The sequence below is a fragment of the Mesocricetus auratus genome, unplaced genomic scaffold, assembly GCF_017639785.1.
Source record: "Mesocricetus auratus isolate SY011 unplaced genomic scaffold, BCM_Maur_2.0 Super-Scaffold_2245, whole genome shotgun sequence".
NCBI lineage: Eukaryota > Metazoa > Chordata > Mammalia > Rodentia > Cricetidae > Mesocricetus > Mesocricetus auratus.
The window spans coordinates 2,635,146-2,659,551 of record NW_024429180.1 but is presented as its reverse complement, the minus strand read 5'-3'; the positions used below and the strand labels follow the sequence as shown (position 1 = coordinate 2,659,551).

At 51.5% G+C, this 24,406-nt stretch overlaps 1 protein-coding gene across 5 annotated transcripts in view; it reads right to left on the bottom strand.

Moving 5' to 3' along the window:
• Window positions 1–23,268, bottom strand: part of Dock9 (dedicator of cytokinesis 9) — a 252,776-nt gene extending 229,508 nt beyond the window's left edge. For 3 of the 5 annotated variants that reach the window (XM_040743566.1, XM_040743708.1, XM_040743779.1), the window contains exon 1: window positions 22,912–23,265. In XM_040743566.1, the coding sequence (XP_040599500.1) occupies window positions 22,912–23,049 (138 nt within the window). In that variant the 5' untranslated portion in view covers window positions 23,050–23,265. Of the gene's footprint in view, window positions 1–22,911 lie in introns of all 5 variants that reach the window. The other 2 variants (XM_040743307.1, XM_040743434.1) reach the window with 2 other exon arrangements.
• Window positions 23,269–24,406: the final 1,138 nt, after the last annotated feature.

Below are 24,406 nucleotides of genomic sequence, written 5' to 3'. Positions count from 1 at the left end.
CCACGTTGGGCTCTTCCGGCTGTCCCTGCCTCTGAGTATGCTCTCCCATGTATCTATGATAAACCCTCTCCTCCGCCATGCCTAGGAGCAGTCATCATATATAGGCATGACTGCTCCTATATTTCACTCAGCACTAAACTTCATGTACTAGTACTGGCTTATAACCCCAGTACTGTAGAGGTGGAGGCAGATGGACCACAAATTCAAAGTCATCCTTGGCGAGATATCGCTTAAGATCAAACCTGGGGTATATGAAGTCCTATAGGCCAGTTTGTTTAATACACAGAATGTCTTATGTCTTTCCATTTATTTTGGTGTTCTTGTTTGTTTATTCCCAGTGCTGGGGACGGAAGCATTGCTATACTACCCTACCCACCTCATTCTGGTTTTTGGGTTTGTTTTTTTTTTTTTTGTAATGTTTTGATATACAAATCATACGCTTCTTTTGTTAAAATTCCCAGGTGTCTCATTCTTTATGACACCGCTGTAAATGTCACTGTTTTCTCAATTTCATCTCCAGTGTGTGCTGGCTGGTTCAAGGGAAACACCGTTGAGGTCTGTATTTTCATGTCTTGTATGTCTGCACAATCCCACACGCTTTTTAATGCCCTGCAGGTTCTTTCACGCTGGGCTCCTATCACCCGTCTGGAGTCGGACCCCACCCCACCCCCATCCTGTCCCGCCCCCCCCCCAGTCCCCACTGTTCCCATTGGTGCCACAGGATTTATTTATTGAGCTGTTCTCGGTTCCTGTCTCCACCCAAGCCTGTGTGCACACAGCTTCCCTTGGCTATGGCACGGTAACACCTTCAAGGAGCTCATTTCCCTTATCTTTCAGATCCTTCCTGGCCTGTCACTCCTGTCTGGGGCCTTTCCCCTACAAAATACTCTCAATGTGTCCTTTTGAAGTTTCTCTCTTTATGTGGGAGCTGATTACCTACTTATGTCCTGTGCAATGCTGTCAGGTCTCTGAGGTCAGAGACGACGTCTGTCCTAGATACAGAGCCATCCTCAGCTGCTGCTGAAGTAAACGATATTCTGTGGCTATTTTGTTAAATGGGTTACCCAAATCAAAAGAGTACCCAAACCCGCACTCTCCGTCTGACGTATTAATCCTACAGTCCTTAAAAATAAAGCAATTAGCAGATCCTGTTGGCAAATGTATTTCCAAAGACAAGAAAGCCCACCCTACCTCACCCCGAGACTGTTTAACCCCACACAGAATGGAGGATCTGTCTTGTAAAATAAACTCGCTGGAAGTACGCTGTGCTGACAGCTGCTCTATAAATATTTACTGAGGTAGAACAGCTGAGCCCACCCTTCACTCCCTGCAACACCTCAGCATTTGTCAGCACTCTGGGAGAAGAGGAAAGGTAAGGACATGGGGAGGACAGGAAGGCTGCAGGGCGCTCCTTGTCAGAGGAACACTGAGTCTACCCTCAACTGCTCCTTCACGTTCCTTTACACCCCAAGGTTCTCTCTCTCTCTCTCTCTCTCTCTCTCTCTCTCTCTCTCTCTCTCTCTCTCTCTCTCTCTCTCTCTCTCTCACACACACACACCCCACTCCATGGCATGAACCTCTCTCTCACAGATTGAACCCCCACCACCCCCACCCCCACACGACTCAAGAGCTCAAGCACTTGAGCGAATAGGTTTTTCATCTCACAACGACCCGGCTTCCTTGAACTAAATTTTGCAATGGTCACACGGAGTGGGTGAAGTCCTGGGTGGATAATTACGTTGACATGATCACAGCCACGTCAAGGACCCCCCCCATGCCTCAGACCTGTGGGGGTGGCAAAGCCTTCCCCAGACGAGGCTTAGAAGACCTGACCGATGGCGGCGTACGCAGAAAATGCCTGCCTTAGTTTCCTCCCCACCGGGCTCGCTTGTTCACGGGCTGGAAGACTGCTCCACCACTCCTACCAAAATCAGCAAACCCTCCCAGTTCATCTGTATGCATCAGCCCCGCCCCTGTTCAACTCTGTATAATAAACAGAGTTTCTGGGGGGGCGTGGCTTCCCCGTTTGAGAACACAGGGTCCGCCTGATCTCAGCTCTTCTGTGTCTGTCTTTTTCATTCCCTCTGTCCCTGTGAGGGTGAGTTCAAACTCGCCGGGAGCGGAGTAAGGACTGGGTCATCATGTCTGGGTCTGCGGCAGAGAGGGAGGCCCGGTTCAAAGGGCCACCAAGTCACAGCAGAAAGCGAGAGCAGGAAGGGCAGGCCTTTCCCATCATCGCCGCTCCCGGAAGATCTTACTTCTTCTAACTTCCACGTGTCTCACTGTTTAGGTGCCCGACACAAGTTTTCTGGTTTTCCTTTTAATGTGCTTTCCTCTTACGGTGGGGGAAGACTTTTCTTAACATGGCCAGGAACGGGGCGGCTCTCACGGCATGTGACAGCCTAAGGCAGCAAGAAGCCTGGTGTCTCGGAGAGATTCTTCAGAGTTTAAAGCGGGACTTCAATATAAAGTTTACATTTGTTTTTACAGTTCGTTGCTCACTCCCAGGCAAACTTAACGTGACCTCGTGGGGATGGGGGGGGGTTGGGGGATTGGGGGGGCTGGGAATCTCACTTTTCCAATCTGTCAATGTTTATAGCTCTCTGGCTGCTTTTTAAATCGCAGAGCACACATGTGTAACGTCCTCATTAAACACCATAAATAAAGGGAAAGCCACACGTGGAGTTGGCCTGCTGAGTATTCATCCCTGTGCCTTCCCAGCTCCTCAGTTTCCTCAAAGACGCAGAAAGGAGGAGGCGCGTCCATCTGTCTGTCTGTCTGTCTGTCTGTCTGTCTGTCTGCCTCTGCGGGGCTGGCCTGGTCAGCCTGCTGGACAGGATACCACCGTCCCCTGCCTGCTTGTCTGCTTTTTTGTTCACAGCAGCAGAACAGGAAAACCTGTTTTCCTGCTTTCCCAGTACCGGACAAGCTGGGCCCTCGAGGGAAAACATCCCCTCTGAGTACACCCCAAGGCTGCAAGGACAGAAACCAAAAAGCTGGGCCTCGAATATTCCCTTGGCAGCCAGCGGCTCATCACCCTGTCACCCTGGCAAGAGAGAAAGGGAGAATTAGGACCTCACCTAGCTAGGGCCCCAGAAACAGCCCCCGCTGGTGTAAGGTCCACTGGGCATCACTCAAGACTCCAAACTGGTCCTGTCAAGAGGAAGGGCGGAACTAGGAAATGGCACAGGCAGAGGGAAGCACTGCCCAGAAAACATGTCCAGGGGGACGGCGTCCGGGGAGGGAGGTGGCGGAGGCGGGGGGGGGGGGGGGGGTCACTCTCACGCCAGACTGCAAGAGCCTGGGGAACAGAGGGAAAGAGGACCGTCAAGCCCTGCACACCACATCTACAGAGTCAAGGCAGAGAAGAGCAGGGGCGGGTAAAGATCAAACAGGAGCTTGGGTACCTCAAAAGCCACAGCTGCCCTCTCCACAGCCAGGAAGCCAATGCCTGCACCACACACACACACAAACACACACACACACACACACACACACACACACACACACACTGTGGGAAACTCCTCGCCACACCCAACCACGTTCTAGAGCTGAGCCTGGTCTGATGCCAGTGCCCATGTGTCCACACACCTCTGACACTAACTCCCTTCTCCACACCCCAGGTGCAAAGGGTGAGCACACACCTGCCCCCCCCCACTTCTGCACATATTACTGCTGACCAAACCGACCACTTAAAATACAACAATCCCCGTCCTGCTTCCCCATAAGCCTGGAGCAACGCTCTGCAGGGGAAGTGCGGGATAAGGGTCACTGTCTCCTCCAGCACCCTGGGGGCCAATACTTTTATAAGACAGAAAGAGTAATTAATAAAGATATAAACAAAGACATATTAAATATAATTCCAAACCCTTCGTTAGTTTCAATAGATTATATATGTGTCTAAACGTTTGTTCTTTTTCTGCTTGTTTTAGACAGGGTCTTTCCACATAGACCTGACAGGCCTAGAACCCGCTCTGTAGACCAGGCTGGCCTGAAACTCAGAGATCCTCCTGCCTCCGTCTTCAGAGGGCTGGGATTAAAGGTGTGGGCCACCACCTCCAGCCTATAGACACTGGTTCTTAATTTTTATACCTCTCTCACCACCAGTCAGTGACAAGCTACCCACAGGCCCACACTACACATACAACTCACCCCTGCACACACAATTACATACACACACACACACACACTCCACACCCATACACACAATTCACACAAGGCAGCCTTAAACGTGAGGTGGAAAACAACACCGTTAGTCCCTTCTCCTGAGACTACTGGGGTCTTTCTCCATTTGGAATAAATGCCCACTGTTCCTCTTTCAGCCAAAATCTCCTTCAACTACCTTTCTTCTGGACTTCACAGATGTCTCCACAGGAAGAGAGAGTCAAGAATAAATAAGGTTATTGGGAAGGGAAGGAAGCAGCCAGGCTCTGAAAGGAGACAGGGCAGTATGGATCCAGTCTTCTAGGGAAAGGGAGTCAACGGTTGCAATCTTATTAACTAGGAGGCAGGCAGCAATATGGCGTTAGGGCACCGAGGGAAGGCGGAGTTTCAAAGAGACGAGATCTGCAATCATACGAAGCAAAGGAATTCCAGGAGGAAGCCGACAACATCGGTTCATCTACAGTTCCTCCATCTACACGGTGACTTTGCCTGTATTTGGAAACACTGTGAAGAACCCCACACCCGAAACAGAACTCGGCCCCCTATACACAAGATAACTGCATTTTGCCTCGTTTACCTACAACAAGTCGACCATAGGACTGTGCCTGAGACAGGAAACAAGTTACCAGACTACATACCCTTTCTCTAGACAATTGTTTATGAGGCCACGGTTTGTAAAGCTCCCTTTCCTTTTCCCTTAAAGGAGAGAATGGAAGCCAGGCGTGGTGGCCCGTAGTTTCAATCTTAGGACTCTGGAGGCTAAGGAGGGAGGACCAGCAGTTCCAGAAGCCAGCCTGGGCTACGTAGGGAATTCCAGGCTCACCTGGAGGAAAGGGAAGAGAGGAAAAAAGGGGAGGGAAAACATGGGGAGGGGAGAGAGAGACAGACAGATCCATCAAGACTGACCAGAACACTGGTGTAAATTCAGAATGTCGGCCATGAAGACCCAAGGGGCACCTGGTGGGGGAGGTGTCCCCATGGCTGAGCCTGCATTGGCCATGCTTGGGTATTTCAAAGTGGGCTAGCTGGATGGCTTTTAAAACACTCTGAGAAATGAAGGCCCCTAATGTCTCGCTGCTAATCCTTTCTTTGGTGTGGAGCCTCGTCTGTCTACTATGGTTTATCTGGAAGCAGATAAATTCCACCCTCTCCCCCGGCCTGAGCAACAGGGGTGGGTGTTCTCAGATTTCTGCCTCACAGCCCTCCTGATTCCGGTCATGCATGGCTGAAATCTAAGGCTATACTTTATACCCTTCTGCCTAAGGCCACCCTCACCTCACCAGGGAGCAAACTTACCCCTGTCTCGTGGTACAGAGGACCCATGAGCAGTGACACACGCACACACCCTAAGCTAAAACTAACCAAATACTTGGAGGGGGGGAGAGAGGGCTGGAGAGATGAGTTAGCATTAGGAGCCCTGGATGTTCCTCCAGAAGATCCCTCTCACCCACATAACGGCTCCCAACAGTCCGTCACTCCAGTTCTGGGGGTCTGACGGCCTCTTCTGGCGCCCATGGGCACCATACATACACACGGCGCAGAGATACACATGCGAGCAAAACACTCAAACGCAAACCAATTTAAAAAAAAAAAAAGGACAATGATCATCAAATTGGCTCTTCCGCCAAAACTCCCCGTGTGTGTGCCTGCAGCACGGGCGCGAGCGCCTGCGACTGTCAGCGAGGAACGGCACACGGAAGCCAGAGGCCGAAGTCAGGTGTCCCCTCCGTCACCTCCTGCCTTGGCTTCTGAGACGGGGTCTCTCCCTGAACCCGGAGCTTGCTGACAGAGCTAGACGGACTGGGCAGCATCCCCCAGGGATGCCCCTGCGTCTTCCTCACCGCTGTGATCACGGGCACACGCCGCCATGCCTGGCTTTTGATACGGATGTTGGGGATACAAACACAGGCCCGTCTGCAAGGCCATCATGTCAACCAACCGGGCCATCTCCCGAGCGTCCCGAAACATCTCACAGTCACACACATGATTTATACATCACCTGGTTGCCCACCCCCCCCCCCCAGCTTCTCTCCTAAATTATGGCGAAAGTTTAAGTCACATCTAGTCCAGCTCATCCATGTCCTCTTCCCAGACCCCAGTGACAGTCTCTGTCCTCCACAGCAGAACGTTCCAATGCAAAGGCCCACGACAAGGGACATCTGGCCTTTGTCCACCCTGCCCAAACCTGGGCAGCTGTATCTGCACACCCCGGAATCCCCTGATGACCCAGCAGGTTCAACTACCCCTGACTCCCCCAAATACATCCTATGATGTCCTCCCCCTAGCCCCGCCCCCTTCCTACCCCCACTTCCCACCAGTCTCTCCAGAACAGTCCTCATCTCCCCAACCTACTTTCGGCTTTAAATGCAATCTCCCCCGGGCTCCCCGAGTCCATCTCCTTCGGGAGTCGCCAGCTGGAGTCCCCAGCCTCTGTCTCCTGAGGCCGCTTTTCACATTTTACTTCTGCCTCCCCAGCGGGGCTGCCTTACATATAGAGCTTATTTCACAATCCTTCTCCCGTCTTTGTCAACAGATGGGACAGGAATGCCTGACCCACCCTGACTCACCAAAGCACCCATCCCGTATGCTGAGCCCACAGCAGCCTTCTGCTTGGCCTACAACAGAGACTCAAACACGTGGGTTCACGTGACGGATACACGGGTGACATTAAAAAAAGAAACCTACGGGGCTGGGAAGACGGGCCAGCAGGTCCCCTCGCTGTGCACTCATGAAGCCCTGACTTCCAATCCACAGGACCCATGGAAAAAGCCGAGATTGACTAATCTGAGTCTGTCGCCCCAGGGTTGGGGGGGGCAAAGAAAGGTGGGTCCTGGGCATAAAAAAAAAAAAAACAAAAGCATCCAGTTCAGTGAAGACCTCATCTCAAGAGAAAAGACAAGACAGTGACAGCGTGCTCTCCTTTGCCTCTACCACGCATGGACACAGGCATGTGCACCCCATACTCCCGCACATGCAAAGTGTGCGCACATGCATACACGTGTTCCTACATGCTACCTATCAAGATTATTCGGGCAAGTTTCCAAGTACTCAGAAAACTACATATTTTATACTTCCATTTCCCAAAAAGCTGAGTTCAGTTCTGCTACAACTTGGCCTGGGCTGGTCACAACCTCCATCCTTTCTTCCAGAGTGTAAAACCGCCAAGAAGGCTCTTGAAGGGGGCGTCAACAGAAAAAAAAATGCTCTCCACTCCTCCTCCCCTCCAGATGCTGTGCTCTCTGAAGGCAAGGTCAGTGTCTTAGTCGGTGTTTACCTTTTAACGTTTGGTAAGTGGACTAAACACAACCAGGGAGCTGTGAAGTATGCCAGCACAGTGCTTAAAATGAATGAATAAATAAACAAACAAACAAACAAATAAGTACTACAGCGGTCAGGCATGGTGGCATGCACCTTCACTGGGGAGGCAAGAGGCAGGCGGCTCTCCGAGTTTGAGGCTAGCCTGGTCTACACAATGAGTTACAGGACAGCTAGGACTAGATTGCGAGACTCAGTCTCAAAAAAATAAATAAATAAGGAAATAACCACAACGGCATTGGATTTCCCTCACTTAGTGTCATTTTTTTTCCCTTAAACGCTTAAAGATTATTCAAAATCTGCTTAGAACCCCACAAGCACCAACACACAAATCCCCGACCTGATAACTGATAACGTGGCGGGGGTGGGGGGGTTCACAAAACAAGCAGGAAGCAATGACCGGCTTCCTTTTGACCTCTGCCCCCTGTGCTCCCAACGGCCACTGACAAAGTGAAAAAAAAAAAACATCAATCCTGCAGCAAGCTTCCTCCTAACCCAATGAGAGGACCAGAAAGAAACCGTTCTGCAGCTTAAGCCAACTGCGGCTGGTTAGGGTCCCCCCACCCCCCACCACGTAGATGTCACACACAGGCACCACCAGGTCAAGACACAAAGATCACCGCAGGCAGTGTCTAGCTTTCCCGGCATGCTATGCCGCACTCGGGTAGCGACGCCAATTCTCCCGACGAGATGCTGGGAAGACTTTGCTGGAGAAAGGCTGGGGCTTACCTCCTAGGATAGAGAATACACCCAAAGTGGAAGCTATCCCCAGACTCTGTACCTACTCCTCTGTGGCGGTCTGAATGAAAACGGCCCCCAGAGACTCAGAGAGTGTCATGATGGGAGTGATGCCACTTGAAGTGTGTCACTGAGGGATGGCTCTGAGGTTTCAGAAGCTCAAGCCTGGCCAGTGGCTCACTCCCTCTCCCCGTTGCCTGCCCATCTGGATGTAGAAGTCTAAGCTGCCACTCCAGCACCGTGTCTGCCTACGTGAGGCCATGCTATACCCGGTGACGTTAATGGACTAAACCTCTGAAACTGTAAACCAGCCTAAATTAAATGTTTTCCTTTGCAAGACTTGGTTATGGTGATTCTTCACGGAGACAGAAACCCTAAAACATCCTATCAAAGCGGCTCATCCCATCCACTCTACTACCATACAGCATGCATGCTTATCTTCAAACCCTCCTCTGGCATTAAAACTCGAGCCTACAGAGGGGATATATCCAGTGCGATGATTCGCAACTAAAGACAGTAGCACTGGAAACCCTCCTCTCTCAGGCCACCTCTCACACAGAAATCCCAACACCAGCATGTTTATTCAGGCGACCTAGTTAGTATATTAACTCCTCCAGGGAAAATCAGCAGCAGTCAGGAATCTCTGTGGTTAGTGGTAAACCAATAAAGTCCCTTTAAAACTTAATATCTGGTCCAGGGAGTTCAAATGGGTAAAGACACTTGCTTCCAAGTCTTACAACCTGAAGTTGATGCCCAGGACCTGCATGGTGGATGGAGAGAAGCAACTCCCAGAAGCTGTCCTCTGACCTCTGTGTGTGCTCGGCATATGTACACACACACACACACACACACACATACACACACACACGATTATACACACCGCACATACATGATTACACACACCACATACATGATTATACAGACACACCACACATACATGGTTACACACATACCACACACACATGATTACACACACACCACACACACATGATTACACAGACACATACGATTACACAGACACCAAACATACATGATTACACACACACCACATATACATGACTACACACACACCACATACACATGATTACACACACACCACATACACATGATTACACAGACACACCACATACACATGATTACACACACCACATACATGATTACAGACACACCAAACATACATGATTACACATACACCACATATACATGACTACACACACACCACATACACATGATTACACACACACCACATACACATGATTACAGACACACCACACATACATGATTACACACACACCACACATACATGATTACACACACCACACATACATGATTACAGACACACCACATATACATGATTACACACACACCACATACATGATTACACACACACCACATACACATGATTACACATACACCACATATACATGACTACACACACACCACATACACATGATTACACACACACCACATACACATGATTACAGACACACCACACATACATGATTACACACACACCACACATACATGATTACACACACACCACATACACATGATTACAGACACACCACATATACATGATTACACACACACCACATACATGATTACACACACACCACATACACATGATTACACACACACCACATACATGATTACACACACACCACATACATGATTACACACACCACACATATACATCATTACACAGACACACCACACATACACATGATTACACACACCACATATACATGATTACACACACACCACATACATGATTACACACACCATACACACCACACATGATTACACACACACCACATACATGATTACACACACCACACACACCAATGATTACACACACACACCACATACACATTACACACACCACACATACATGATTACACACACACCACATATACATGATTATACACACACCACATATACATGATTACACACACACCACATATACATGATTATACACACATATACATATACACACACACAAAATCTTTAACTTTAGAAAGGGACCTATTAACTATTTCAACCTAACTGGTTTACGCGTAAAACGGTTTGACACCTTCCGTCCAGACATCAACTCATCTGTCCTTCAACTGTTACTGATGCCATTTCCAACGTATGAATTTTGTGATGGTTCGTTTTGTTTCTGTCTCCTTCATCCTAGTAAAACCCCTCTTCTCTGGACTTAGAGACTCATGAATGCCAATTCCACCTTCGATCTGGCCCTGGACCATGAAAGCACGCACAGGAGGAGGAGATTTGGAGTGCAAACAGATGCCTCACACTCTGCCGTGATCTGATTAGTACGGCCTGTAGTTGCTTGAGATGAAAACAGACAACGTCAAAGCCATTATTTCCTGCCGTCAGGGGAAAATCCGATGGGCCAGGAGTCGATAAAGCAGACTCTGTTCAGGCCTCTAACACTAGCTATGACCACAGACCATCTCTTACCCATGATGGACCTCTCATCTGCCCGTAAAATCAGGAAGCTAGACCAGTTAACCTGTAAGTGACCCTCCATCTCCAAACAGTCAGCTCTCATCTGAACGCCACACACTTCTATCAGCCCAGAGAATTCGTGGTACTTTCCAGAGGGCTCAAAGTTCAGCACTGAGGAGCTCTCACAAAACTGTGATTTGAAATGGTACCTTGGCCGGGCATAGAGGCTCATGTCTGTAATCCCAGCACCCAGGAGCCTGAGGCAGAGGGGCTGTCTCCAGATGGAGGCCCACCTGAGCTAGACAGCGGGTTGAAGGCCAGCCTAAGCTACAGTGTGAGACTATCTCAAAAAAAGGGGGCTGGAGGAATACATCTAAAAATATACAGATACAAGCAGTATCTGTAAATATGTCACTTCCTTTCCCTGGCCTTCAGTTTCCCCACTAAAAACAAAACAAACACAAAACCCCCCAGAAAATTTAAATCGTCTAGAAATTCCAGAGACTCAGGCAAGATGAATTTGGAGTTTGGTTTTTGGGGGGGAGGGGAGCAGAAGGGGAGGCAGTCGACATTATAAAGCTATCAAACAAAAAATTTCATGGCTTCACATGAGCCTCTTTTATAAAAGCAGGGACTTCAAGGTTCTTGGCTGTTTGACAGAGGCTGTGGGGGGATGCGTGCGTGCGTGCGTGCATACCTGCGTATGTGCGTGCATACCTGCGTATGTGCGTGCATACCTACGTATGTGTGTGTATACCTGCGTATGTGCGTGCATACCTGCATATGTGCGTTCATACCTGCATATGTGCGTGCATACCTGCATATGATGTGTGTTCTCACGGGTGTACAGGTGATTGCAGAAGGCAGAAGCAACCTCTGGTGTCATTCCACAGGACCCATCCACCTTCTATTCTGAGGCAGGGTTTCTCACTGGGGCCTGAAACCCAAGCAATTAAAACAGGCTTTTTGGGCCAAGGAGCCACAAACATCGTCCTATTCCCCTCCTCCCCAGCGAATGGACAGACTGCAAGCAGACAGACAGCAGCACGCACAACCACTCTGTTTCCCGCGCTTGCATGGTGACCACTTCCATTGCTGTGGAAAGACACATGACCATGGCAAGCCTTACAAAGGAAGACACTTAGTTTGGGGTTGGCATATTGTTCCAGAGGTTTAGTCCATTATCATCATGATGGGACGAGGCGTTGCAGGCAGACGTGGTGCTGGGGAAGGAGCTCAGAGTCCTACACCTTGATCTTCAGGCAACAGGAAGTGGTCTGAGGCACTGGGTGTGGCTTGAAACCGTGAGACCTCAAAGCCCGCCTCCACAGTGACATACTCCCTCCAACAAGGCCACGCCTCCTCCAACAAAGCCACACCTCCTAAATAGTGCCATCCCCTATGACTGTATTTGGCCCAGATAAGCTCAAACCACCACACCAACTGAGCAATCTCCCCAATCCCAGCTGACAATATTTTGCTACTGAAATGCACATGTGGCCTTAAGTCTGGAGCGCATGGCCATGCACACCTGTACAGGCGCTCACACCTTGGAAACACATCACTGTCCAAACCTGCACAAGCACTCATACCTTGGGAACACATTGCTGGGCACACCTGTACAGGCACTCACACCTTGGGAGCACATGGTCATGCATTCTGTACAGGCGCTCACACCTCAAGAACACGTGACCACGCACACCCGTACAGGCACTAAGATGCACAGCCTTTCTTGTTTATTAACTCATGGGAGTCCAACACCCGACCACCTTCAAACGTGCAAAGAACACGCCACCTTCCTGCCTTTTCCCTGCATTTCCTTTCTCGCCTAGAGAGTTCACGGAGGTGGCTACCTGCACTCCTATCTCCTGCTTCACCTTTACAACATCATAAATGGGCATCAGGTACTGCTCTCCACAGGCAGCATGCTTAAGGGTGACAGGGCCGTCCTTTATCCTGTCCTCAGTACCAGCAGCAACCAGCCCTGTGTGGGCACTCAGTGTGTGCCAACTCCTACTCTAGTGCTCACACGCTAAGTGCTTACTACGCAGCTGCCCAAGCCTTCACAAAGACCTGTGGGTTCAGTGCTGCTGGGATGTCCATTCTCTGGATGAAGAAATGGAAATAGCAAATGGAGGGCTGACCGGGGAGACCCCCAAGCCCAATTCTTACCTACTGCCACCCAGAGCAAGAACCCTGCCCTAGAAAACAGGAAACGGAGCTAAGGCCACCAAACACACTCTGCAGAAAAAGCCCGGACACTGAATCCAGAGTGCAGCAAAGATCACTTTGCCATCTCATCCACGAGCTCACCCAGCGTTGTCACGGACAAAACATGGCTTATGCTTTTCTTCCAGGCGAGCTGTTTGGTGCGCACAGACTGCCATAACCTGTTTTTAGCGCGGTAAAAATCCTTCGTTAGAACACTTCCATGCCCGCGTGACCGGACATGCACTTTCTGCCGAGACAAAATTATTCTAGGGGCTGCAAAGATGGCTCAGCGGTTAAGAGCACTCACTGCTCCTGCAGAGGCCCCCGGGGTTCAGTTCCCAGCACAGACGCAGTGGCTTACAACTGGCTGTAAATAAAGTCCCGGGAGACTGGGCGCATTCCTCTGACCTCGTCACTTATGCACGCGCAGACACTCATACACACAGACTTCTTAAAGTTTCTGAAGATGTGGTGTGTCAAACTGAGGACAGAGTTTCAGGATAAACTCCAAGGGAGTCAAATATGACCCTAAGTGGCTCAATGCCTTTGCCCGGGCTTTCATTTTCAGGTTAGCAGTCAGTAAGTGAGAAGCAGTGGCTGCCCACACGCTGTCTGAACTTTGCTTATCCGCCCGTGCCCACAAAGAGAAGAGAGGGAGCCGGGCGTTGGTGGCACACGCCTTTAATCCCAGCACTCGGGAGGCAGAGGCAGGCGGATGTCTGTGAGTTCGAGACCAGCCTGGACTACCAAGCGAGTTCCAGGACAGCCTCCAAAGCCACAGAGAAACCCTGTCTCGAAAAACCAAAAAAAAAAAAAAAAAGAGAGAGAGAGAGAGAGAGAGAGAGAGAGAGAGAGAGAGAGAGAGAAGGGAGGGAAGTCTGCCTGCCCTATGTCGACACAAAGCTCTGACTGGATCTAATGTGTGCCCTTATGGGTCCAAACATGGATCCACGGAGGGTTCGAGCTACAAACAGGGTTAAAAAATACACACAAACAGGAAAAAGGGTGAGCAGCAAGCAAATCAACCTTTAAAAGAGACACAACCGCCGTCCTGGTACTTCTTCCCGGTCTGTGGGACCCGCTGCTTAGCAAATGAACAGCATTGCCAACGGGTTAAGTGGCCCTTGATCTGCAGCAATCCCCCTGCCTCCGTTTCCTCACAGGTGGGTGTCAGGCATATACCAGCACACCTGGCTAATGATTTTAACTGGTGGCCCTCGACCTCTGCCCCACCTGTAGAAAAATGAGCCCCTAAACAACTAGTCAGAAAGCCACGCTCGGGTGTCTAGGGAAAAACAAATAGACGGTAAAAGAAAATGAGTCCCACTTTGTATTCGAAATGTGTGGCTGCATTAAAATGCAACACGGGTAAGAGGGACGACCTGACCTGCGTTTTCTAAACACACAGGCCCAACCTTGTGATACACACCAAGGGCTGCGGTAGCATTTCCACAGGGGGCGACAAGAAACCAGCAAATACCGCGCTGTGTGCGTCGTGAACTCCTGTTGTCAGAAAAGCAAGCCCAAGGAAGGAGGCCAGAGGACTTGGGGAAACTAAGAGAGGGGAAACAAAAGCTGGCAGGTGTATTACCTTTAGTGAATTTGCTTATTCACTGAGGGGAGAAAAAAAACCTACTGTAGGGCACGGTAGCTCACGCCCACAATCCCAGCACTCAGGAGGCTGAGATAGGAGCGTGACCTGTGAGCTTGTGGGCCAGCCTAGACTACAGTAGGTGCCAGGCCAAGCCTGGGCTACAGAGCAAGATCTTGTCTCCAAAAAAGTAAAATAAAATTTGTACACACACACACACACACACACACACACACACACACACACGTTTGCTGTGTGTGTGTACGTACACTGAGACTCTGCTGCATACCGGGCCCTGGGGAAAACACAGTAAACCAACAGTCAGCAAGGCAGATTATTAAATTTGTGTACAAAATAAGCATAAATCATGCTGAAGGGCACAAAGGAAAAGGAGAGACCAGGAGGGGGACAGGCAGATGGGGTGCAGATGCAGAGAAAGAGAGGCATGCCTGGCAGCTGAGAGGGACGGGGCAAGGGGGTAATTACTATCCCAGGCAGCTCGAAAACCTGCTGAAGCTGGCATGACGACCGGCTAGGAGCCCAGTCAGGCGGGGTGCCTCCTGAGGAGCACGTAGACGCCAACGGCCACGGCAAGCACGGGGTGGAACACCAAACTTGGGGTGCTCCAGGATGAGGTGAGAGTCGAGCCCAGAGCCCGAGAAGAAGAGGGACCCTGGCCCCAGCTCTGCAGGGCAGGTCACAGAGAGAAGGGGCTGCCAGGCTATAGCAACCATGGGCACACGGCTTACCAAAGACCTGAGTTCTCCCTCTCGGGCCAGCGGAAAGGCCTGCCGCTGCTGGGTATGGCGGTACCTGCCTTAATGGGGCGTGAGGGAAGCAGAAGCAGGAAGATCGTGAGTTCAAGGTCATCATCCACCACAAGGCAGAAACCTGGGATCAGGCTAGCCCCGACCGAGTTACAAGACTATCTCCAAACACACCCGCGGATGACTGAAGAGCTGCCCTTCACTGCTCTCTGGTCCTTTAGCTGATCAGACACATGGGCATGGTGAGCCACACTCCTTTTTCTCCACTAGGATTCATGATGCATTCAAGAGGTGGCTGTTTCCATCAACCCAGGTCACGGGACAAGATCACCTGGGCAACCCAAACTACCCTCAATGTTGAGGAAGTGTGTTGAGAACAACTTGCGGCACTAAGGCACTGACATTTGGGGTTCTCAGACATGAGAGACAGACCCCGACGAGCCCAGCAGAGACTCGGGAGTCAACAGTGATCAGACAACGTTCCTCGTTAGGAAATATAAAAATGGCCAGTCGTGGTGGCGCACGCCTTCAATCCCACAGCACTCAGGAAGCAGAGGCAGGCGGATCTCTGTGAATTGGAGGCCAGCCTTAGCTACACAGTGGGTTCCAGGCCAGCCAGGACTACAGAGTGAGACTCTGTCTATAAAAACAAACGAAGACAGAAAGTGAAAAGGACTCTGGTTGGAGGTGAAAAGTGAGAATTTTCGGTTCACCGCTGCCAAGCTCAAGCGCTGATAAGAGAGCCGTGGACAGGTGCCAGGAGAGCTTAGCCAGGAGCCCGGACCGACCCAGTCACACTGAGCTAAAGCTTATGAAAGCCCAATGAGGGGAGAGATTAGAGTAGGCATCCCTCTGGGCAGGGAACAGCAGGGGGCGGAGTGAAGATGGGGAACTCAGGGAGGAAGAGGTCAGAGAGAGGACTAAGGTCCACCCCACACGGGCAGACCCAGGAAGTGAAGAAAGCAGGTTTCAAAGATCAAAGGAAGGCTCCACAGCCAGGAACGAGCCACCACGGGCCTGGGAGGCTACCCGCCTGCCGCCACTAACTCCCGGATCTCAGCCTTTCCTTCCTCCAGTTTGTTCAGTCTGAGGGACCTCGTTCCTTCTTCCCTAGGTGACGCAGAATGGCAGGCGCTCGCTCAACTATACAACAGGAATGAGGTTAACCAGCCTTGGGGGGCGGGGGACTATAGGAAATGCTGCCGCCTACCACACACCACACACACACAGCCCGTTCTCAGTCACCTCTCCCGCCAATCAATCTCAAGACAGTGAAAGTAACCACAGACTGTAGGATCAGGGAAGGACACGGGGGAATAAAAGACACAACACGTCCTTTCTATCGTCCTGGATCCAAAAGACACGAACCATTACCACGCTGCAGTCGAGTTCACGTCAAAGGCTAACACAGACGCCACAGAGACAGATTAGTGCTAGAGAGGACGATGTCACCCTAGAGCACCCCTTCAACCTCTTACGAAACCCTATCACATCCGATGGCTTAACACCCAAAATCACGGGGGTTTTGTTGTTGTTGTTTTAATCTGAGTTTCTTTGGAATGAACATACACTGTGGCTAAAGAGTTCCTCTTCAAATCCTTCCCAATGTTCCTTATTTCACTGCATGGGCTTTGTAAAATCACATCTTGGTTCATACTTACAAATACTCCAACCTGGATTTTACTTCCTTCAATCGTGATTTTAGCTCCGGCCGCCCGAGTTTACTAAATCTTAGTAGCGTGTCAGACAACGTCCTTGGAGTCTCTGACAGGATTTGCTCATTTAATCCACAAAACTCGGGATCGGTACTGTGAACACACTCACTTTCCACATGTTAAGTTTTGGGCCCTCAGAAGGGCTCAGCGCTCTTCAAGTTACATCCGGTTAGTTAACAAAGCAAGGGTGTTCCACAAGACAGAGCCTTGCCCAAAGCCTCAGACTAACCCACCACCTTCCCTGGTATCTCGTACAGACATTCTCTTCGAACCCAAAGCCTTGGCAGCCTTTTAAGTGGCCCGGGTTTTATTTACACCGCTGTGAGACCTTCCCAGTTTGCATATACTTTCTGCCCTGAATGAGCAACCCTATACTCAGTGCACATGTCTGGCCAGAAGTGTCTGTAATTTTAAGTACTGGGCCATGGAACAGGGGCATGCTAAGGTGTGTGTGTGTGTGTGTGTGTGTGTGTGTGTGTGTGTGTGTCAAAGTACAAAGAGGTTACAACAACCATCACGGTATAAAACTCCAGTTCTCACAAAATTCTGTGTGAACAGGGACCGTGCAACTGTGGAGCAAACTAGTTGTACAAACCAAGGCACACCCCATCCTTGCAAATCCGTCTTCTCTATCAGCAAATCTAGCAGGCAGAGATGGTATCTTGTTTTGGTTAATTTCTTTTTTTTATTAGCAAGAATAAGTGTTTTGTTGTTCTGTTCTAAGGTGGCTAACTACAGTCCCTCCTTTGAGGAATTGCCTATTCATTGATGACTTTTGCTTTTTATCCCTACTGGGGTGCTTTTCTTCTCAAAACTTTGTGTAAGAGTCATACGATTTTTAAATTAAAGCACAATTACATCATTCCCTGACCCAAACCATCCCAGTGCTCACCCCTACTCCCTTCTCAAATCCAAGACATCCTGGTATTATCCTTACACGTATATACAAGTGCGTCAATACGTAAATGTACTAACACGCTTAGTCCACTTAAGAGTTTCTTACATGGACATGATGTTAGGACTGTCCAACTGGTATTGGATAACCAATTACGGGGCTCATAGGACACAGACTCTCACAGCACTCATGATTTTTTTTTTAGCCTAACTCAACAGATATTGACAGATAGCACCAGAGGACAAGGCACTTGTGATGCAAAACACAAGTTTCACAGGAAGATGAGGAGGCAGCAGTTGAGTGGCTAAGAGCTGAGGGTGAGAAGTTCAAGACCCAGCCCTTCCACTTATGGGGATGATCTGAAGTTCTCACAAGCACCAGAGAGCATCGTATGTGCCACGCAAATGCTGACTCCAGATGTGCGTTATCAAGGTCTGATTCTTTCCGACACTGTGATGATAAAAGTTCACGTTTACTAATAACTCTGTGTGCCTGGTTTGGGGAGCTCTTGGTTGTTTTACAGTTCTTACTATGTGGTCCCTGGTTTTCTGGAGCTTCTGTAGTGGCATGTTGCCTTGCCAGTGACCTTATAGTAGCGGTCACACCCTTTGGGCATGGTTTCAGGTGCAGACACGACCCTTTTAAGGTAGAGGAGAACAGGAGCACTCTCTTGGGTTGCGGAGAACATCAGAAGGGCAGTGACTGCATCTTCTGGAGCAGGAAGGCCACAGACATTATTTACTCCTATCTGTGTAAGTTCTTCCCCAATAAAACACCTATTCATCATTTATCTTGGGTCTGGCGGAACGCATTTAAACCCCGCCTTGAAGCTTCTGCCTCAACAGTCCTGGAACTGAAGGTGTACACAGCCATGCTTTCAACTGCACACATTTTCTTAAAAATCTTTTGGTGCAGATTTTTGAGACGGGCTCTCGTTTCTGTAGCCCGGGCTAGCGTCTAACTCATGAAGCTTCCCCTGCCTCAGCCTCCTGAGCTGGGTTACGGATATGGATCAGCATGGCAGCCTCTGAACCACACATCTAACCTGGTGTCAATAGTGTTCCTGCGTGCTGTCATCTGTCTTGCCGTAGGTGACTGCGGTGTCTGCCCCTTCAGGACGTGTGCTCTAACCAGACGAAGAACCGCTGTTGCGGCATCTTCTTGGCATCCAGCAGTGCCCGGGCCCCCGGAATAAACATCTAGAATGTGGGTAACAGCTTCACAAATTCTTTCCTCCCCATTCATCCGAATTCGGGGCATTACTCACGGACAGACTGCCCCTAACATCCCAACGCCCCAGGAACTTCAGAACTGGAACCTGCTGTTGATTATCTTCTAGCTGGAGATGGGCCTCCACCCTGCTTCCTGTATTTTGGGACACTTCTGTTTGTTAGGACTCTCCCCAGAGGGTGGAGAAAGACAGACACAGAGGGAGAGCTCAGGCCAGTTCAGTTGTCAGGGTACCAACATATCTGCTTTAAAGTTATAGCCAAAATGAGGTTTTGCCTTATCTGAGGATTTCAAAGAACATCGCTAACTAGGGTCTCGGGTTACCTTAGATAACAACACTGGATGGGCGAGGGAGGCCTCAAGCACAGAGTGCAAGGATATCATCTCCCCACGCCTCGGGCCTGCCTCCCCATCTCTGGTGACACAAAAGAGCCGGGGGTGACCTGACCTGGGTCACTTCATTCCACATTGCTGTATCTCAGCGGGGTGTGGAATGGTATCCTTGGCAAGGGCTTGACATCCAAGGAGAGTTTGAAGCAGAACGCACTGAGATAAGATCAGTAAGGACGTAGGGACAGGCAGCCAGATGACTTGCATGTCAAAACCTACGTGTAAGGCCGTCTGCAAACCCAGCCAGAGCGCCATGGCACACAAATCTTTCAAGGAATATGTGGTGGCATATTCTCTCGGAACGGGGCCGTTAAGACGCCGTCTTTCACACGGCTGACAGTACCGGGTTCAAGTTCCCTCAGGAATTTCAAAAGCAACTTGACCCTGAGACGGGACTGGGGCTCTGGTATTGCTGCCAGGTAAGCACACGTTTTATGCCTGGGGCTCTCGGCCCTCTGGACTAGTCTAAATCGCAGGAGGCGAATGCTGCGTTTGTGAAGAGTCCCAGTCGTAACCAAGAATCAAAGATGACTTTTCCTACACTTAGGAAAGTCACCAGCATTGCTCACAACCTAGTCCAACCCGATACAGAGCAAGGGCCCCCAGGTCCAGAGAAAGAGCAACAAACCAAGCGGATGTAAGCAGCTGCAAGAATACTCGCCAGCACTGAGAACTTTAACCCCACCTGTTCGCCCTTCGCAGCAGCTCTAAATACTACGCCCATTCTGCAGATAAGGAAACTGAGGCCTGTGAAGGATTAAGTTGCACACCTAAGAAAGCACAGCTGGTAAGGGACAGAGCTAGAAATACAACCCATGCTCTGAACTGCTAAGCGTCAAGGATTTAAAACTAGCGCCCTACCCTCGTGGGAGCCTCTCTCCAATATAAATAATTCTACAGCTCATGAGTTAGCTAAGCATATTCCTAAAGGCTTGCAAAAAAAAAACTTTTGTGAATCTTTTAAAAAACAATCACATGGGCTTTTTTATTAACCCAAGAAACTTGAAAAGCATGAGATTATTGGTGTCATAAAAAAGCATTACAGTCATTTAAGAGGCTATTCCTAGTTTCTAAAAATAAACTCTAGATATACGGAGGTGAGATGTGTTACATGGCCTGAGACTCACAATCACCCAGAAGGGAGGGAAGGAGAGGTGCATATAAGTCAAATTTGGCAAAAAAAAAATCTTGGTAATTATTTAATCCGAATGACGAAACAAAGGTTTGCCACCGTGGCCCCAATTTTTGTATAGTTTACCCTCAGGCTCCTCAAATTACTACAAGGTGGTTGAGAAGAACCCTCAGATCTGAGTCCCCTCCTACTTCCAAGCTCTTGTCGTTGCAGCCTCTCTCAAGCACTCACTGAACTGCTTCACCACCCATCGGTGAGGCCCGGGAGAGCCGGTGACTGGGCTGCTTTATGAGTCAGCTGGTGAAAAGCACGCGCTGGGCATTTGGTACGCTCTGGGGATCGGGCCAGCACTAACCCAAGTCACCAAAGGCAGAGCCGACCGATACCTCCATCTACCCGTGCACGGGTGGACCGCGGCGTGGCTGCTGCTTGGCCTCCTGAAAGAGTCGGATCGCCTTGGGTCCTCATAGGCTGGAGATGGGCCGGAATTTATGTGACAGGTGCACCTGGTGTGACTTCCTGGCAGAGGTAAGAGCAGCAAGAGGGAGAGGGTGGAAGGCGATATTTATGGGTCATTTTTAGTATCCTGACAGCTCTCCCGGGCTCCTCCCCTGCACTGCATCCCACATCCAGATGAGGACCCTTCCCTGCACCGAAGCTAGCTCACCTGCTTCCTCGTATTTTGTAATTATTTCATTACAGGTTTCATCAGACAAGTGGCCACAGACAGACAGGCAGACAAGATTAGGAGCTGGGGCACCAGCACGGTGTCTGGCTGTCTACGCTTGAGAGTGTCCCAAGGAAAATGCATACGACTGAAGGTGTCGTTAGAACAAGGCAGCAGTACCCGTGTCACACATGGGGACACATGCCACACAGGACACAGATGGCCGAAGACTGCAGCGCATGGGTGATTGATTAGTGGTCCTGCGCCCCTATGCTGTCATCTCTGTCCTCCCTAGATGGCTTGTAACACTGGTAACTTCTCTTCAGGGAGTGGGACCACTGAGGCGGACGGTTTGCTCCTTGACATACCCTCTCGGGCGACTCCAGGAAGCTAGCAAGCGACAGTGCTCCAGCTACAGAAGTTAGCAAGGGTTATCACAGAGATGCCCGTTTCTTCCGTTCCCAGCATCTGCTCTAGCGTTCAACTGATCAACTTCTATGCAAGTGGGGAAAAATAAAAAACCCTGTCTACTGAAGATCGCATTGAAGTCTGAAAGATCCAGGGTGAGTTAGCAGGGCTGTCAAAGGACGGAAAACTCCAACTGAGCAGACTGGGTTGTGGAAATCAACACCAACCTCTACCAACATCATTCAGGCAATCCTGTCTGCCCAGGAGGGGCATCGATCTGCCACTAACCCGAAGCATCTGCCCTGTGTCGTAAACAATGCCCCCTGGCAGTCCCACACACGGCACCACAAAGGCCACAGACGATTACTTTCAAGGCCCATCTCCTCACATGTTCCAACAAACACACACCCACAAACAAGTTCCCCTCAAGAAAACAAAAGCGCCAAGAGCTGCTAAAAGTTTCCAGCTGCCCCGAGGAGCTCCCTCCAGCCCAGACTGCTGCTCTCCCGGCACCAGCCCAGCGATCTGAGCGGTGCCCTCTTTTCCAAATACAGCAGGGCCGGCCCTGGCTGTGGAAAAGTTGATTTTAAAAAGCTTCACCTTCCTCACACCCAGAGGCCTCTTCTCCCAAGAGTTGCTGCCAAGAATAGGCTCATCTTGGTTTGCCTTGCTCTGCTAGCCTCAAATCCCCAGACTTCAAAAGCAATTTGTAGGGAGGATGAAAATGAGCAAACCCACCCACCCCTTAAACGGACGTAAGTAGCTCACCACCCTGGGCAGAGAGACCTGCCCACCCAAAACATCCGCGCGCGCACGAGCGGCTCCACGCTGGACCCCCCCCCCCCCCCCGGCTGGGCGGGAAGACCCCCACCTCATGGTACACGCTGACGGGCAGGGGTACCTGCCAAGCCTCCCCCACCCCAGAACACCGACAACGGGGTGGAGGACACAGCAACTCCCCATTGGCAGAGGACAGGTAACGTGGGGGCAGGGAAGGGGACAGAGGGCGGAAATTTCCCAGGAGGAGAGGAACCGTCCTGGGAGGGAGGAAGGGAGGGCGAACCGGCGAGCTCGGACTCTGGAAGTTGCGCACCCCCCCGCCACCCCATCCTACCCCTACCCCGAGCTCTCCCGGCCGGCCCATCCCTCTCTTTGCCCTCTCTGCTCCGGCTTCACCCGAGCACCAGCCGGGCCCGCCCGCCCGCCCGCCCGCCACCTGCGCGCCCTGGCTCACCAGGAGCACCGAGCCGCGCACCACCTCCGACACGCTCTGCCGCAGCTCCGCCGCCGTGCCCGGCTTGCTCAGCGCCCGGGTGAACTTCCGAGTCTCCGCCGCCGTCGTCGCCGCTGCGGGGAGCGGCTGCTGCGCCATCCTCCGGCCGCCGCCGCCGCCACGGGCCCCGGAGCGCGCGGTCCGGCCCGGTCGAGCCGCCTCCAGGTGCGCCTCCGGCACGCGAACCCGGGTCCCCGCCGGGTCGCCAGGCGCAGCAGCCCGGGCCACGCCCTCTGTGCCGCGTCACGCCCCGAGGTGTCCTCCTCGGGATCCTGCGCCTGCGGCGGCGCCCGGGCTCGCTCGGGACGGTCTTGCGTGCGGCGCCCGCTGCGGCTCCCCCATGCCACCAACCTCGGCGAGCGGCCGCCTCCTAGGGGCGGGGTGTCCGGTGGGCGGGGCGTGAGGCGGGCGGGGCGTGAGGCGGGCGGGGGCACCAGGGACACGGGACCAGGCCCTGAGCGCACGGACCCTGGGAGCTTGCAGGCAGGTCCCCCGAAGACAACTGTGGAGACCTCACGGAGCCCTCGAGGGTCCGGGCTCGGTGGTGCCGTGATGCCCTGGAGCGGGGGCATCCACCGTGATGCCCTGGAGCGGGGCATTTATGTATGTAGCACGGAGAAGAACACACGAGTCCTCTCCCTGGAGAACGTGGCAGGGCGGATCCGGGTCCGCCTTCGTGTCCCCAGACGCCGGGCCGGCCGGGGTGGAAGTGGCAGCATCGATCGGGACAGGCTTGGACCCCACGCAGACCTCGGCCCGCGTGCTGCGTCACCCTGGACCCCGGCGGGCTGCAAGGCGCTGGTGTGACTCAGCGGCACCGCCATCCGTCTGCACCCCGGGGGCCGAGCCTGGGAACCCCGGGGCCGTGGCTGCTGACGCGTGCCTCCGAGAGGAACCCGTCCCTCGCAGCCTTCCCGCCTTCCCCCAGTGCGCCTGCTAAAGCCTGGGCGCACAGCCTAACCCCAGCCAGGTGGGGAGACCGTGGGTAGAGCCCGAGCCTTTGCGCTCCGCCTACGGCGCATGCTCCGTGGCTTTGGTATGGGCGGGTTCTCCAGCCCAAAGTCTGTCTTCAGGGAGGCTCCACTGATTGGCCCGGCTGCTCAAGCCACGCCCGCCACCCGGATGGACCGCGTCTTACCTGCCCGGGTCAGAACCTACCTGGCTTGGTAACCTTGATAATTAGGGGCGTGGCGGGCGATTTCTCAGGCCTCTTCCAGATCAAGTTTCTGGAGATGTTTTGGGAAAAAATTGGAATTGCGACCCACCTCGCCAAAAAGCCAAAACCCTGGCCGAAAGCTAATTTTAAAGCGGAAGGGCGAAAATACCTAGTTAAGAGGGGCAAAACACCTCCCTTGTGGACTTAATGAGCAGGCCTGGCACATTAAGCTCAGGCATGCAGCTGGAACTCAATAAATGCTTGCTGGAATGGATTGTTTTTTCCCCCTACTTAGATGAG